This window comes from Neovison vison, chromosome 1 (genome assembly GCF_020171115.1).
Source record: "Neovison vison isolate M4711 chromosome 1, ASM_NN_V1, whole genome shotgun sequence".
Taxonomy (NCBI): Eukaryota; Metazoa; Chordata; class Mammalia; order Carnivora; family Mustelidae; genus Neogale; species Neogale vison.
In genome coordinates this window covers 12588130-12603524 of record NC_058091.1, presented here as the reverse complement: position 1 = coordinate 12603524, position 15395 = coordinate 12588130, and the positions used below count along the sequence as shown (strand labels likewise).

Here is a 15395-nt window from a genome sequence, read left to right as displayed (position 1 = left end):
GCCTGGGAATTCACATGTTTAAGCTCCCAGCCCATGCTGATGCTGAAAAAGTAAGTTCAAGGACAACAACGATGAGATATTGGGGGTTGGGGGTGCCACATGTATGAGACTGGGAAAGGGTCTCAAGAAAATCTCAGCTTAAAAACGTCAGGAGTCAGGCCCAATATTCATATATTGATAGGTGGTCACTGCATGTGCAGATTAGATGGTACCAGATAAGAACCAAGAATCCATCCACATCCAAAATGGTCTTTCTTCACCGATCTTCTCTGAGATTCGCCAACTTCGCTCAGGAGTACTAATAACCAGACCACTTCACACTACATGTCTCCAGACATACTCTAACAAGAAATGTTTGTGGGTTTTTTCCATACCATTACTAACACTTTTTGCTTTAGCATAGACAGTCACTTCTCACAGCCATGTTATCTGCACGTGGTTCTTGTAGGACTCCGGCTGGAATCCATGTTAACAATGTGCTCACAATTTCAACAGGCATTATAAGAAGTCTGGTCCACTCTGCATAAAAAGCTAGTTTTCCTATCTCAACGATCATATTCCAGGTAGTTTGACTTGACTCTCTTTAAAACACCGTAATATAAAATTACTCTGGGAACATGAAAGACCATTCAATTAACATAGGTTCAACTTGGACACACGCACACACACACACACACACACACAACTACTACTACTACTAAACCCAAAAGCACTGAATTTCCCCTCTGCCGCAAATCTCTGAAAATAGGAAATAGAATGTTTCCTTTCACTAAAAGGTTTTCCTCAGGAAAGCATGATTCAGATTATCAGAATCACCGCCTTTTCTGATAGGTAACACGTGGGGGTTTCTCCTCTCAAAGGGCTGACAGATTTTCTTCTTGGGGGGAAGGGAGTAGTAAGCTTCCAGGTTATTCTCCCATAAGCCTACCTACCTTTGTTTCCCTCCCACTCTATCCTGTTGATAAGTAATACATTAAGTGTTTAAAAATGTGTTCAACTCTAACCTGCTGAAAATTTCTCAGTACACCATCTATTCAACCAAAAGTATGGTGGCTCTCTTTTCTAAAGCACAAGTAGGATAGTCTTGCAAAGGAGCAAAAATATTTTAAATGAGATCTGTCTGTGGGTTCCTTGGACCCAAACACTTTTTTAAGTGTTCCTACAGAAAGCTTTCTAGCTTTTACACCCTACTGGTCTGCATTCTAAGGAACTGTTTTGCTCTAATAAACACAACTGCATTTGCCCTTCTGATCCCAGGTTAAAAACTGTTCAATCAGCCATTTGATGTCAAAGAAAACAAAGTAGGCTATGTCCACTTTCACAAAACCCCTATTCATAGATGAATAAACAGCTTCAGAAACTGTAGCTCCCAGCAAAATGTGCCAGGAAAGAACAATACCGGGAACAAAGCATGTGAACGCAGAAAGACAGATTACACCCTCTATTTAAATGACAAGAGAGTAATCAGGATGAGGGGAGGGTGGGAGCTCTCCTAACCCTAGTAAGGAAAACAGACACACACAAAAATATATACATCACAATTTCAAATACAATTTCAAATTGATCTATCAATGAACCAACTCTATCCAGAACTTGGCTTCTCAAATGCCGGAGCCACCAAAACCTTAGTCCAAAATGCCATCATCTCCAGAAAAGTGTACTGCATGCCAACTGGATGCCCTAAATTCACTTCTGCCCCAGAATCCGAATCAAATTTGTCACTCCCCTGCTTTCTACAACAACCAGAAAAAACTGCAAACACCTGATCAAGATTTGTAAGACCCTACAGGTTCTGGCCTCTGTGTATCTTCTCATCCCATCTCTACCCACCACCCCCCTGCCTCCCCCACCATCATCCCTGCTCTTCAGGACCCCACATTTCCAATTTTCTCAAACACACCAATTTAATTTGTACTTCAGGGCCTTAGCACTGGCTGTTGGTCTATTTTGTTGTGGTTGTTGTTACTGTTGTCTGCCAACCCTGTAGTAAAGCATGGACCCAGCTAGATGCTTGCGCCTAGACCAGTATGTGGAACTTAGTAGGTCCTAAGTAATTAAGAAGCTCTTTTTACTGCCCGGTGGAATTGTCACAACATGAGTCTTCCTCCTAAACTCTTGCTCCTAAGCTCTTTCCAGGAAAGCTACTACACAACTGTTCTATGATAACACCTCCCTCCCTCTAAGGTCCTCAAAGGAAATAAAGAAAAGTGCCCAAGGGAACATGAGATAAAAACAGAAAATAAAGATGATTTAACACACGACCCATATACCAATAAGAGGGAGGATGGAATTGTTCTACGTTATTAGTAAACACGTGAAAGGTGACTATCAGTCAGAACAGTGTTTAACACAACACTGTTAAATATTCAAACAAAAATAAAATCCAATTATAGTACATATTAACTTGGAGTTATGACAAATTAATCACCAATAAGTGTATGAACATTTATATGCTATATATTCCCTATACGGCCTATTTTAATTGTAACTAAAACCCTGTGTATTGGTTATTATCAGTCCCATTTTACAGATGAGAAATCTCAGGGAGGCTTGAAGACCATAAGTTACTTACCCAACCTTTCAAACCAGTTAGTATTAAACACAGACCCTGAATCCAGTTTTATTTTATTCCAACGCCTATGTATTGTTCACTGTAACTCCCTGACCTTCTCTCTGAAAGCACTTGAAATGAGGGGCGCCTGGGTGGCTCGGTCAGTTAAGCATCTGCCTTCAGCTCAGATCTTTATCCCAGGTCCTGGGATTAAGTCCTGCATCCAGATCCTTGATCAGTGGGGAGCCTGTTTATCCCTCTGCCTGCCACTCCCCCTGCTTCTGCGCACTCTCTCTCTCTCTCTGACAAATAAATAAATCTTTTTTTAAAAAAGCACTTAAAATGAAGTCACTGTGAATAATCAAAGGTAAGCAGGAAATGTGTTTATGTGTATGTGTGTATGATTCTACCAAATAGAACTACTGATTGCATCATAGACAAAAGATTATAACATTGCACTCAAAAATTAGGAGTGTCAAAAAAAGGAATGATGTATTCCATTACTGAGCTGCAATACAACACAACACAATCAACAAACCACAATGAGATAAATAACTAGCAGTAAGCGTCTAGAATGCTAAAGGGTCAGGTTCAAAACGGGCAGGGGCCTGCTTAGGCTATATAACTGAAAAATGAAAGAAAAAAAGAAAGAAAAGGCCTGTGTCCCATGAGTATAAATCCTAAGGAGATAATCAGGAAATAAAAAAGTCAGAAGTTCTTTGCAGCTGCCCCTTTCCACATCTGCTGATTAGGAAACAAAAAACACCCACCTTGGCCAGAGGAGGAACCAGGTCTGGAGTGGACAGAACAAGAGAACAGAAGCCTGGGGAGTCTGGTCCCCATTCCTGGCCTTTGACCTTGGCCAATTCATTTAACACCAAAAACCAAAATTTCTTTATCTGCAACAGAGAGATGCCTTTACCGCACATCTCTCGGGCTTGTAAGGGCTCAGAAAGGAATGAACATGGAAGAGCTCTGCAGAGCTCGTGTCAATAAAACTTGGCTTTATTTATTAGAAGCTGAAAGATGAAAACACTACGAATACCACAGAAGGAGAGTAAAATGGGACATCAAGGTGAGAACACGAATGTCCCAGAGCTAGAACCCAACAGGCTACAAATGATCAGAACTGGAAGTGATGACCCAGAGTGCAAGACGGAGAATAGAGGTCCCCACAGCTCCATGCAATGGCGTGAACACAGGAAGGACTTACAGGGGAGCCTGGAGCATGACGAGGTCACTCCCAACCCTTATGGACACAGAACCCAGACACCTGGCCTTGGCACAGCACACACTTTTCAATTTTGAGAGCTGCTCTGCTTACTTTCAAAATAACATTCTGTGTCATTTTTACCAACAGTAAAATCGTCCCACAAATCTGCTAACCATGGTAAACCTTGTGCAGTCAATCACCAAAGCCCTCCTCACCCTCCCACGTTCACCGGACAATCCGGACAACACACTAAACCACGGTGCCCACGGACCACCCCACAACTCCCTTCTGACCACCTGTTTTAAAAACAAAACAAAACAAAACAACACACACACACACACACACACAAAGATTGTTAAGAGAACTCTTCAAGTCCCCAACCATATTTAAGAAACCTCATGGGAAAGGTCTCCTTCAGGCGTGCAGAGAATTACCTGATGCCGTTGCTAGGCGGTGCTTATAAATACAAGCACACACCCTAAGATGGTCTTTTTGCTTTAATTAGTGGCCAAGTCAAGCGTCCTCAAATTAAGTGCCATCATGTAAGGGCTTAAATAAAACACACTGAGCCCGTGCCAGATCAGACTGCAGAACCTACCAGCAGAGTAGAAAAATGGGTTTGCAGCTCCATGCTCCAGCAGTGCTTCTCAAACTGTGAAGATCACACGAATCACCAGGGGCTCTTGTGAAAATGCAGACTCGACTCAGCAGGCATGAGCTTCTGCATCTCCAACAAGCTCCCAGGTGACGTGGACCGCTGGTCAGGACCGGGGACCAGACAGCAGCTACCCTATGACAGCATAAGCCAGCCCTAATGCTGTGCCCACTGGAAGTCCAGTTACTAGTAAAATTTAAAAAGGTTGAGGGGCACCTGGGTGGCTCAGTGGGTTAAGCTGCTGCCTTCGGCTCAAGTCATGATCTCAGGGTCCTGGGATCGAGTCCCGCATCGGGCTCTCTGGTCAGCAGGGAGCCTGCTTCCTCCTCTCTCTCTCTGCCTGCCTCTCTGCCTACTTGTGATCTCTCTCTGTCAAATAAATAAATAAAATATTTAAAAAATAAAATAAAATAAAATAAAAAGGTTGAGATAATATAAATTGGATTTCTTTACCCAAAGAAAGTTCACGATATTGGCAAGAGACATCTGTCACTCAGCTAACCAAGAACCTTCCTGATCAGCTGTAAATCCTGCCCTGGGTCCTCTGAGTGGTTGTCAGATGGCAGGGAAATTTCCTGGCAACAAACTGGGGTCCCTGCATGGAGGAGTCAGCCTTATGACAGACCTGATGGCTCAGAGAAGAAAACATGTGACCTGGAGCTACAGAATAAAAGAGAGGAAGCAATAAAAACAAGGAGTAGCAATTTACTCGTATAAACGAGACCACACAATTCAGGGTAGAATGGGGGTACAGCTCCCGAGTTTGACTGCAGAGCCCACCCTCACCGTGGAGGTCCCCTGACCTAGTGCAGACTGTGGAATTAATGACGTCATGGTGGGGGGGGGGTGTTTACGAGCACCACAGCTCATAAATACAGGACCCTGAGTAAGTTCTCTCTCTCTCTCCCCCTCTCCCTCTGCTTCGGTTTCTCCATCTTTAACATGCGTTAGTAATGGTCTGTACACGTCACTGGGTTTTCTAAGAACCGCATGAGTCCAAATAAAGCACTTTGCACAGTGGCTGACACACAATAAATACTTCAATAACTGTTTTTCTATCCTTATGATTAAGATAACTTTATGGCAAGACCCAAGAAATAGACTAACACCAGGAAGAGTGGGATAAAAAGAAAAGCTTCTGACCCACGAGGGAGATGTACCAATATCAAAAGAAAAGGACCTTCCTTTTTCACGGGCCACAGAGGCTAATGGAAAAAGTCTAACCTAACTGCAATCAGGTCTGTGGGAAGCACTGGCCTCTGCATGGACAGCAGCAGGAGGGGCCTAAGAGTCTGACTCTGGAGTTGACCTACAGTGTACCAGATCTCTACAGATAACATGGAAATTCCAGCCCCTCCAGGACCAAACAGGGAGGCGCTTTAAGACTGCTGATGTCCCACATACTAACAGACATTACAGGCAAGAGCAGTGCTGATGGCCAGAGAACAGAGAATTAGCAAATGCCCTGAACCCCACAGGCTCACACCTGAAGCAAGAAACCCTTCACTGGAGGTTCATGATGCGAAAATGGTACCCATGCTAGGCGCAAGAAGCTGGCCAGAGGGTCGTCTTCTCTGCCACTAAAGCAGGGTATTAGAGATGTGCCCACTCCACAACACACTTACTGAGAACCTGCCCATGCCAAACCAATCAAGACCAACAGAGCTTCTGGGGACAAATCAGCGGTCCACCTTGTCAAAGACAATCCCCAGTGGTCTGGAAACAGAAACAACTTGGGTAGCTGTGTTTTACAATGCAGCTTCTAATATTTAAATCAAACTCAGAGAAAAAGACTTCATATAACGTATGGTTTTTGACCTGAGAAAGCTGAACAGGAATAAAAACAGAACACCAGTTCTAAAACAGGGTGGACCCATGGGCTTGAGGTACGTGGGACATTATGACAGGTCTCCTCCTCCGAGAACTAATCCATAAAGATCCGTACATATAAATTACTGTGTGTCAGACACTACCCGCTATCTATTGTCCAACCACCCCCCTTCTTCCTCATTGAACAAAGTCCAAATTTTCTCAGGTCAACAATGGACCCAAGTAAACTCCTCCCCCACTCCCCCTCCCTCCACCACCACCACCCCCCACCACCACCCCCACCACCCGACAGGGACTAGCCTCCCTTGCAGCATGGGACTCTGTAGGAGCACTGGCAAGTGAGATGTAAGCCACCTCCCTTGATAAAACTTCTAGGAGAAGACCTGGCTATCACCCGTCTTTCGTCTTCGCTGGGTCTCCCTTCACCCACCTGGAATAAAGACAAGATCCTGGCGAACAGCCACCCTGCGCTGTGGCATTACGTATGAAGATAAACAGGACTTGCTTACCACATGCTAAGAATGGCTGAACGGGATGGCAGAAGGAGCCTGGGCCCCTGGCGGCACCATGGAAGCCCCCATCTACTTCTGAATTCCCAATTTCCAGACTTCTTTTACAAGAGAAAATCAGCAGTCCCATTGGGTTTACTCCTATAAACTGGATTTTCAGTTATGGGCACCACACCCTATTCTCACCTGATAGACATTATAAAAGATCATTTGCTTCGCAAAAGCCTTTAGAATTATTTAAAGACAGGGTGCCATGAACTATGAATTAATTTGATTTACAAATAATCCTACCAAACAGGCAGGATAAGACACATATATACCAGACAACTCTCTTCCACTAACAGGATATTAGTAACTCCCATCATGGGAACCCTGACGGTCTGCTCATCAATGTGGTCAAGATTCTAGAGTCCTCTAAGAATGAGAACCTCCTGAGAAGACAGAGTTAAAACCAAGGCACCTGGGCTCAAATGCCGCTGTCCCTTCCCCATTGTGTGACACAGATCAGGGTACTGGACCTTTCCATGCTCAGAACAGAACTACAAAATGGAAATAATGGAAATATCTGTTCCTACCTCAAAACGTGTTTACCCACATTAAAAGAGTGAATACTTGTACCATGCGGAGATCTGAGCCTAACACCCTGCTAAGATTTACTGAGGATCTCCTAACATTACGATGAAAATGGTGACAGTATAGCTAAAGATTCATACAAACAAAAATTTTAACAATAATAAAATAAGAATAAAACCCACACGAATTCAGTCATTCTGTAGACACAGACCCTTTTTCCTAATGCACGCTCCTGCCTCCTAACATCAACACGAGAGAGAGCATGCTGTAAACCATGGTCAGGTTTAGACAGTTTTAAATCCAAGGCTTTCTACGGGGCTCACAGTCCCCCCCCACCATATTCCTGCAGCACCACCAAGGCAAAGTCTACATGAAGAACTTCTTATCAGTAGGATGTATTTATAAAGTGGGGGTTGTGCAGAGAGGTTAGCAAAGACAACTAAAAATAGTCATATAAGCAAACAAGTTTGCATAAGTCAACAGTTGACTTTTGACTTTTGAGTCAATACTCTCACATCATTACTATGAGAAATATTCAAGTAATGTGTCATGCAATTTGGGAGAGTGTTGCCTCTTGCCTAAGAGTTTGCCACACTTACTCCTGTTATCTTTTCTAGGTTCTAAGACAGAAAGTATCCAGGTCATTCTATGAGGCTGTATTTAAGGGTCCAAAAGGGCACAACCATTCCGTATTGAGTTGCCACACACTAACCACAGGCATGTAACCTAATCAGTGTCCAGTGCTCCTGATTACCGAGATATTGAACCACTTATATCTGCTCTTTGACATCAGTAGGAAACTTTTCCTAAATGAAAGCAATCCCAAGTCCTAACGTTAAGGGAACTGGATGCCAAAAACCTTTGAATCTGCTCTTCCTTTTAGATGCTAAACAAACATAACAGGATGTGAATTTACACTTCTCTTGTCCCAATCCCAAGAGGGACCCAAAAAAAAAAAAAAAAGACACGAAACTTGAGGGTGTGAAGATCTCACTCCATAATCTTCCTGTGTGCCTGTTACCATTTTTCTAGTTGTATGTTATCAAGTAGGCTGGCAGGGACTCAGGAAAACCAGAGTGATAAACTGTAACCCTTTCCTGACTCCGGAGCAGTACAGCTCCAAGAAAAATATACTGCATGCCACAAATGTGACTCATGTGTGTAATTTCTCACTTTTTAGGGGCCACAATTAAGATAAAAATAAGCAGGTGAAGTTCATTTTAATCATAAATTTTATTTAACCCAATATATCCAAAAATAGTCACCTCAACATGTAGTGAAAAATGAAAAATTGAGATAATATACATTCATTTCTTTGTACTAAGACTTCACTTATGTTTATCTTATACTTACAACACCTTACAATTCTGACCAGCCCACCGCCAGGACTTAAGAGCCACATGTGGCTATGCTATCGGACAGAACAGCTCTGGAGGTCAAACACTGCTGAAAATCATCTTTTACTTGAGCTGCTTCTATGATAGACACATAGGTAAAGCAGATCAACCAACTCAGTCTCGGCAAGTCACTGGTTGGGGAATCCAGCAGTATCTTGAACAGGGAAAACGTACCCAGTTGCAAAACAGGGCCTAGGAACTTACAAGCTTTTAAGTTAATGTCTTGTGGCAAGCACTGGCAATGCTATTTACTCTTCACCTGGGCAAACCAATCACCAATGTACACATCTGCGTTGTTTTCATCCTCATTTTAAATAAGAACCCAGGAAATTTTGGTCCCTGGACAAAGCTCTTCTCAGAACTACATCCCTTTCCTGCTCCCAATGTAAATGATCAAGCATTCCCCACTGACACATCCCATAATGTCCCATATATCTAGAACATCCCATTCCACATGGTCTCTGTGTACTATGCAGGCATGAGAAATGAGATGCAGAGGTGACCAGTTTCCATGATGCCCCAGCCATGGGTGAGACAGTTGGAAAGATGACCTGATCTTACCAGTATTACCTACCTCGCAGGCTTACTGGGATGACCAAAGGCAATAACAGAGAGTTCTTAGCAAACTGTAAAGCGCTATACAATTCTAGTTATTATTACTGAGAAAGGACACCATTCCTCACCTGGAAGAGCAGATAGAAGAAAGAAAATAGTAAAAAGAAAAAATAGTAACTTGAAACAAAAGAGATGATAAGCTTGTGTGGGTGGGGGGGGGGGAAACTGGTTGTTTCTGTGCGCTTCGTTTCTTTGGAAGAGTACAAAGAGGCTTGAGGAAACTCATCACTCCTCCTTGGAAATACTGGGAGGCATAAAAAAGCAAGCCAGACCACTGGACCTAGGAGCTTCTATCCCTGCTCAATCACCCATTACCACCCCACCCCACTGTTTTTCCTCATCCCCAATACTGTACAACCCGGGACAGTTATTCTAACAGATCTCTTCTTCCCGAGGTCTAAATGTGGCCTAAAAATAATAAATAAATAAATAAAATAAAAATAATAATGCAGTGCTCAGGCGGTGCTGGCACCTTCTCGAGCAAGTCACCGAGTCCGGGGAGTCTGGCTCAAGGCTTCTCCCCGGCACCAGTGCTGGCTCCTGGGCTGCCCTCTCGCCGCCTCCAACAAAAACAGAGGCTCGGCGAGCCGCTGGAGTCTCTACCTGTCCAACCGCCCCGTCACGCCTGCGAACTCCTCTGGGCAGGCGGCATTTACGAGGTCGGAGGGGAGCCGCCCACACAAAGGCGCCTTGTGCCTCCCAGCCCCGGGACCCGCAGCCTAGGAGCGCGGCTCCGCACGCAGCAGGGAAGGCGCCCGGGTCCCGCACAGCGCTCCCCGCAAGTCCCGAGATCCGCACCCCCAGCTCTCACTGCGCACAGAGCGGCCATCTCCCCTCCACGGCTTCCCGACGGGGGCTCCCCTCGGCTTGCCACATCCGCACCCCCAAAGCAGGCACAAGAGTTAGGGATGCACAAACCACTCGGAAGAAGTTTGTATTGTCACCGCGCTGCGCTCTCAACGCGTCTCGCCCGAAGAGCGGCTGAGCACCCCCTCAACCCAGCTCCCCGCCCGCCCCATCCCTGGACTGGACGCGCCGCCCCCCCCCGACCCGCTCACCTCTAGTCCAGTCCACCACTTGCTTGGGGCTCCACTTGGTCACGGGTTCCATGGTGCACGGCTTTGCTCCCAGCTGGGCGAGAGTCGGCGGTTCAAGTCTTACTACCCGGGCCCGCTGTCCTCCCCGAGAGGGCGCGCCCCGCGGCTGGTCCCCGTGCGCCGGAGCGCCCCGTCAAGGCTGCATGGCCGCGGTCAGCGGGTCATCCCAGAGCGGCTAAGTCAGGACAGCGCGGCCCCCTCCCGGGCACACGGGACAGTCGCGCGGCTCCTCCTCCAGCTGCCACCGTCCAGCTGCAGCTCCTCCTCCTCCCCGTCGCCGCCGGGAGCCCGGGCACAGCTGCAGCTCCTGGGCGATGGCAGCTGCGGGGACGCGGGACCGTGACCCCAGGGCCCCTGGCCTCGGCTCGGCACGGGACCCTTTGGGCCCAGCTGCTCCCCGCCTCTCGACCGCGCGGATGGTCCGGGCCACTTCCTCCGGTTCGTCGGCCGCGGGCTCCGCTCCCCTCCAGCTCCCTCTCTTCGCGGCGTGCTCTCCCGGGGTCTCCGCTCCGCGTGCGCCGGCGTCCCCGAGCCTTCGCGGCCGCAGGTCCCACCTCCAGCGCCTCCCTTCGGGGCTGGACTCGGGCTGGGAGGAGCGCGGGCGAGCGCGCTCGGATTACAAAGTTTCAGCTCTCGGCGCTGCTCTCGGAATAAAAGAGGGGCGGGGCCGAGGACCCAGCGAAACTCGTAGGAGGGGGTGGTTCCGCCCGAAAAGGCCGACTCGGGTTACTTTCTCTAAGCCCTGCGCACACACGGTCTGAGTGTCCCGGGCCCTACCTTCCTTTTCAAGAGGCGGGTTGTAGATCGTGCGTGCATCCTGGACAGCCCTTTGGCTCGGGTGAAGCCCGGGTCCTATTGGTAGCAGAACAGTCTGTCTCAGTGTGAGCAACAATACGCTTAAAAAAAAAAAAAAAAAGTAGGATCTGCACGTTCTGTTCATTTTCAGTGCTTTGCATCAGCATTGCTCGGCGATGCAGCCTTCCTCCTTTTAAATAACTCAGGGCAAAATTATTTTGCTTCACATTTTAGGTAACATTGTGACAATGTAACTCACTTTTTTTGTAAATGCCCTAAACACCAGCCCGGTGCTATTTTGTTCTCCAAAGACAGCAAGCTTACCCGGAAACTGCTAGTAGTTTCGCTCTCGGCTTCACGCATTCTAATCTGCAGTGAAAAACTGGCCCTCCGCGTATGTATTTTCATCCTTTTACTCATTTTCAAACTAAGCCTTCCCTGTTGAATCTTCAAGGCCAGTGTGTAAGAGCAATTCTCTCTCATTTTAACTTTGGATATGGGCCAAGTTCTCTTGACTCTGGGATGGTTTGGGCCACAGAGTCCCACGAATCTTGCCTTTGAGATGGACCTTGGCAACAAAAGGCCCAAAGCATGTGAAGGTGCCCAACGCAGAATGTTGGCAGGTAGGCAAAGCCAGAGGAGTTGGGGAGGAAAGAACCTGACTTCTGGGGCAAGGGGAAATGGAGCCAGTAACTTCATTCTCCGCTTCATCCCACTCTCCTCTTACATGAACTTTGGCCCCCTGTGTATCTACTCCCATCCCCTTCTGTTTTCCTCCTTAGGTCTTGGGTGGCAGTCAGGGGCAAGAAGCCTGTCACAGAAGCACCCAGGGGTTGAAGACAGGCTCACACTCCATCCCTGCACTGATGGAAAGCAATCACTATCTGACATGCCCTGGGAAAGGCTGTCCTCCGCTTACTGAGTAGGAGGTGCGTGGCAGGCTGGAGTTCGTATGGTAATGGTCACCCGCAGGACTCAGCTCTCTTCTTTTAGTCATGCTACTCCAATGATATTTCAACTTGGTAGCTAAAGTGAATCACAATAAATTGGAAGCTTATAGCAATATTTATTGCTGTATTATAATAGTCATATTTGCGAAGTGAGCTGATGCTCATTTGCATTAGTCATCAATCTTGAAGGGAAAGTTGCTCGCCAGCCAACACAAAAAACAGCAAAACAACAAAACTCAAGTACGTAATTGCAGAAACCGAGGGCAGGAGGGCCCTTCCACATTTCATGGGACTCAATCTGGGGCCAAAATGAACCCTGAACAGAGGAAAAAACCCTAAATTTGAATACCACTCCACCTTCAAAGCCTCCGCTGAACACCCGCCCCAGCCAGAGTGAGCTCTAACACCCACTCACAGATTCTTCTGGCACTGAGCGATTCTTACCTTCAATTATGATTACTTAAAACACCTTCCCCTTGGAGACTTGAAGGCAGAGCCTTCCTGATTTTATGCGGAGCTTTCTCTCCCTTCCCTCTTCCTACCTCCTTGCTGGTGGCGCCTCACACCAAGCCAAAGGTGTGGTAGTATTTATTCATTCAATTAATACCTGTGAATGCCTCCTATGTGCCAGCCATTGCAGTCACTAAATATTTGTTGAATTCGTGTGATAGGTACTATTTATACAAGTCTGGTGGGATGTTTATGCTGAGAAGATGGCTAGCAGCAGGCCTAAGCATCTGTTGTACACTCCGATGAGCTGAAGAAAGAAGAAAAAACACTTTAAAAAGTGAAACAACATCAGACCCACCTTCCATGCAACTTATCTCTTGGACTGAGCAAACACATCACAGATATGCAGTTATCGAATACTTTTTTTTTTCTTTTGGAGCAAGAGTTATTGGTAGACTAGCAAACTTGGCAAAGGCAATGACAAACTTCCTGGTAGAGTAAATGACCTTCAAAAAAGATGACCTTTTAACCTTAATAATATCACTTACTAGCCATCTTTATGGCAGAGAGTAGGGAAAGGGACTCTGACATGTGTCATTGGGTTCACTAGAAAATATAACCACACCTTTTGTTACAGCAATCACTGTATGTTGTCGCTTTTAATTATGATGAGGATGACCATACAATTTTTCTCCAAACCAAGATATTCCTGAATATCTAATGCTAAGGCATGGGAATCACATGAATAAATGGGGCCATATGGTCCCTGTGATTATGAAGAAAAGTGAAGTGTTAACAATTTTGCCACAGAATTTTGCTTGAAGATTTTCATAACACCTTAAAATTCACTGGCATTAGTCATTCCTGGGGAGTTAAAAGCTAAAATCCTGAGAGTCAAGCAAGATTTTGCAAAATTTCATCCCACTGAGTCAACACACTGTCTACTCAGTACATAAATACATCATAGCTAAAGAGGAAGGCCATGCTAAGATCTCTAACCCAGAAGACCAATTAACTATCTAAATGAATTAGCGTTCTGTTTACACTTCAAGTCCTGAAGGCTAATTACTATTTAAATAAGGCCTTCTACTTTAATTACAGTTGTTAGCATGTGAAAGTTTTAGGGAGGCCTCCCTTCCTGTCTGTAAGGCAAACCTGAAGACATCCGAGTCACATAATAAAGGCACATAATAAAGGCAGAATCTTAGGTAAATAGCTTTGGAAATGAAAGTGTATATACAAAAAGATCGTTTGTAAATTTGCTAAGTTTTCTTCTCTCCTAGCTGTAATCTGTAGCTCTATTACACGGTACTGGTGTGCATGTACAGCACCCAACCGCAGTGGTGCCGTCTTCTTCAGAAGCAGAATTACTCATTTGGACCTTGATGTCTACCACAATTCATGATCCACAGCAAGAAGTGGAAGAAATCCTCTTCTAAATGGAACTAAATTTGTAGAACTAATACTGGAAGTCACATCTAGATTTCTCCTCCAGCCCCTTCATTTTCCTGACTTTGGTTCTCCTTGAATATAGAGGTCATTTATTCAACCAGTGAGATAATTCATTCAGTACTTGTAAGGCATTTAATGAGGCCCAAGGAAGATTCAGAAACAAATGCCAGTATATGTGAATGTGTGTGTGTGTCTATATACACACACACACAGAGTTATATAGAAATATATATACATATATATAAAATATATATACAGTCACATATATATATATTTATATATTTATATATATATATAATGTAGTAGCTTGAACTTGAACTCATGGGCTTGAACTCATGACCCTGAGATCAAGACCTGAGCTGAGATCAGGAGTAGGACACTTAACCAACTGAGTCACCCAGGTGCCCCTAATGCCAGTAATATTTATAGGTCAAAGGCATTATGTGATTTTCTGAGGGGTGGATTTTATCTGTAGTCCTTATCAGAGAACAGTACCCTGGTAGGCCCAGTAAGTTTTAAGGGTCAATGTGATATTAACATTTTGAACCAGTCTATACTTTATTAATTTTTTAATTGGAGAACTAAGGATGGAACATTTTGGATTAGTGGTTATTAGCATAATTGATTTGACAAACACGGGAGTAGCAAAATAAGGAAACTTTTAAGCAGATTATTAATCTGTAAAGACCCAGTCTCCTTCCCCACTCCAAAGCACTGTTTCATGGCTTTTTTCTGGAATGAAAGAAAAAAATAAATAAGGCAAGCTACTCCAAAAATTCAGCTTTATCTTACAATCTGAGTACCTCTTAATTATCCTATTCTTCCCATCACGTTGCCTTTCCTATTTTCAGAACATTCCAGACTATTTAATGTTTTCTTCACATATAATTGTCTCGTGTATGTCTCTTGAGTTATCTTTTATCTTGAGCAATCCCACACAATTCTGCAAAATGCTGCCTGTGAGGCTTCCTGCAGTTAGAGCGACGCATTCTTATCTACGACATTACCTCACTGCAAAACCAACGGTTAACTAAATTATCCAGGCTGCTGCTGATTTTGTCTTTCACTCAATTCCATTTGGTCTGAATTCTTCACACCATGGTAATAGTTATCTTCCTAAATACCAGGTTCCCCATCAGAAAATTCAGGTAGTCAAGTCCTGAAACTTTTTTTACTGTGTTGTTTTTTGTTGTTGTTGTTGTTGTTTTTAAGTCTCACGAGTGCTGCCCTACTTATTGGAATTCTTTTGATCATTCAGTTACATTAATTAAGTCATCCTGCAGTAGGAAAGCCGATAGTTGGCTTTCT

The 15395-nt window shown here is 44.9% G+C and overlaps 1 protein-coding gene across 2 annotated transcripts in view; it reads right to left on the bottom strand.

Annotated features, from left to right (window-relative positions):
• CNKSR3 (CNKSR family member 3) overlaps positions 1 to 11057 on the bottom strand; it is an 88720-nt gene extending 77663 nt beyond the window's left edge. The window contains exon 1 of one of the 2 annotated variants that reach the window (XM_044243533.1): positions 10402 to 11057. In XM_044243533.1, the coding sequence (XP_044099468.1) occupies positions 10402 to 10453 (52 nt within the window). In that variant the 5' untranslated portion in view covers positions 10454 to 11057. The remainder of the gene's footprint in view (positions 1 to 10401) is intronic. The other variant, XM_044243540.1, reaches the window with a different exon arrangement.
• Between the last annotated feature and the right edge of the window lie 4338 nt (positions 11058 to 15395).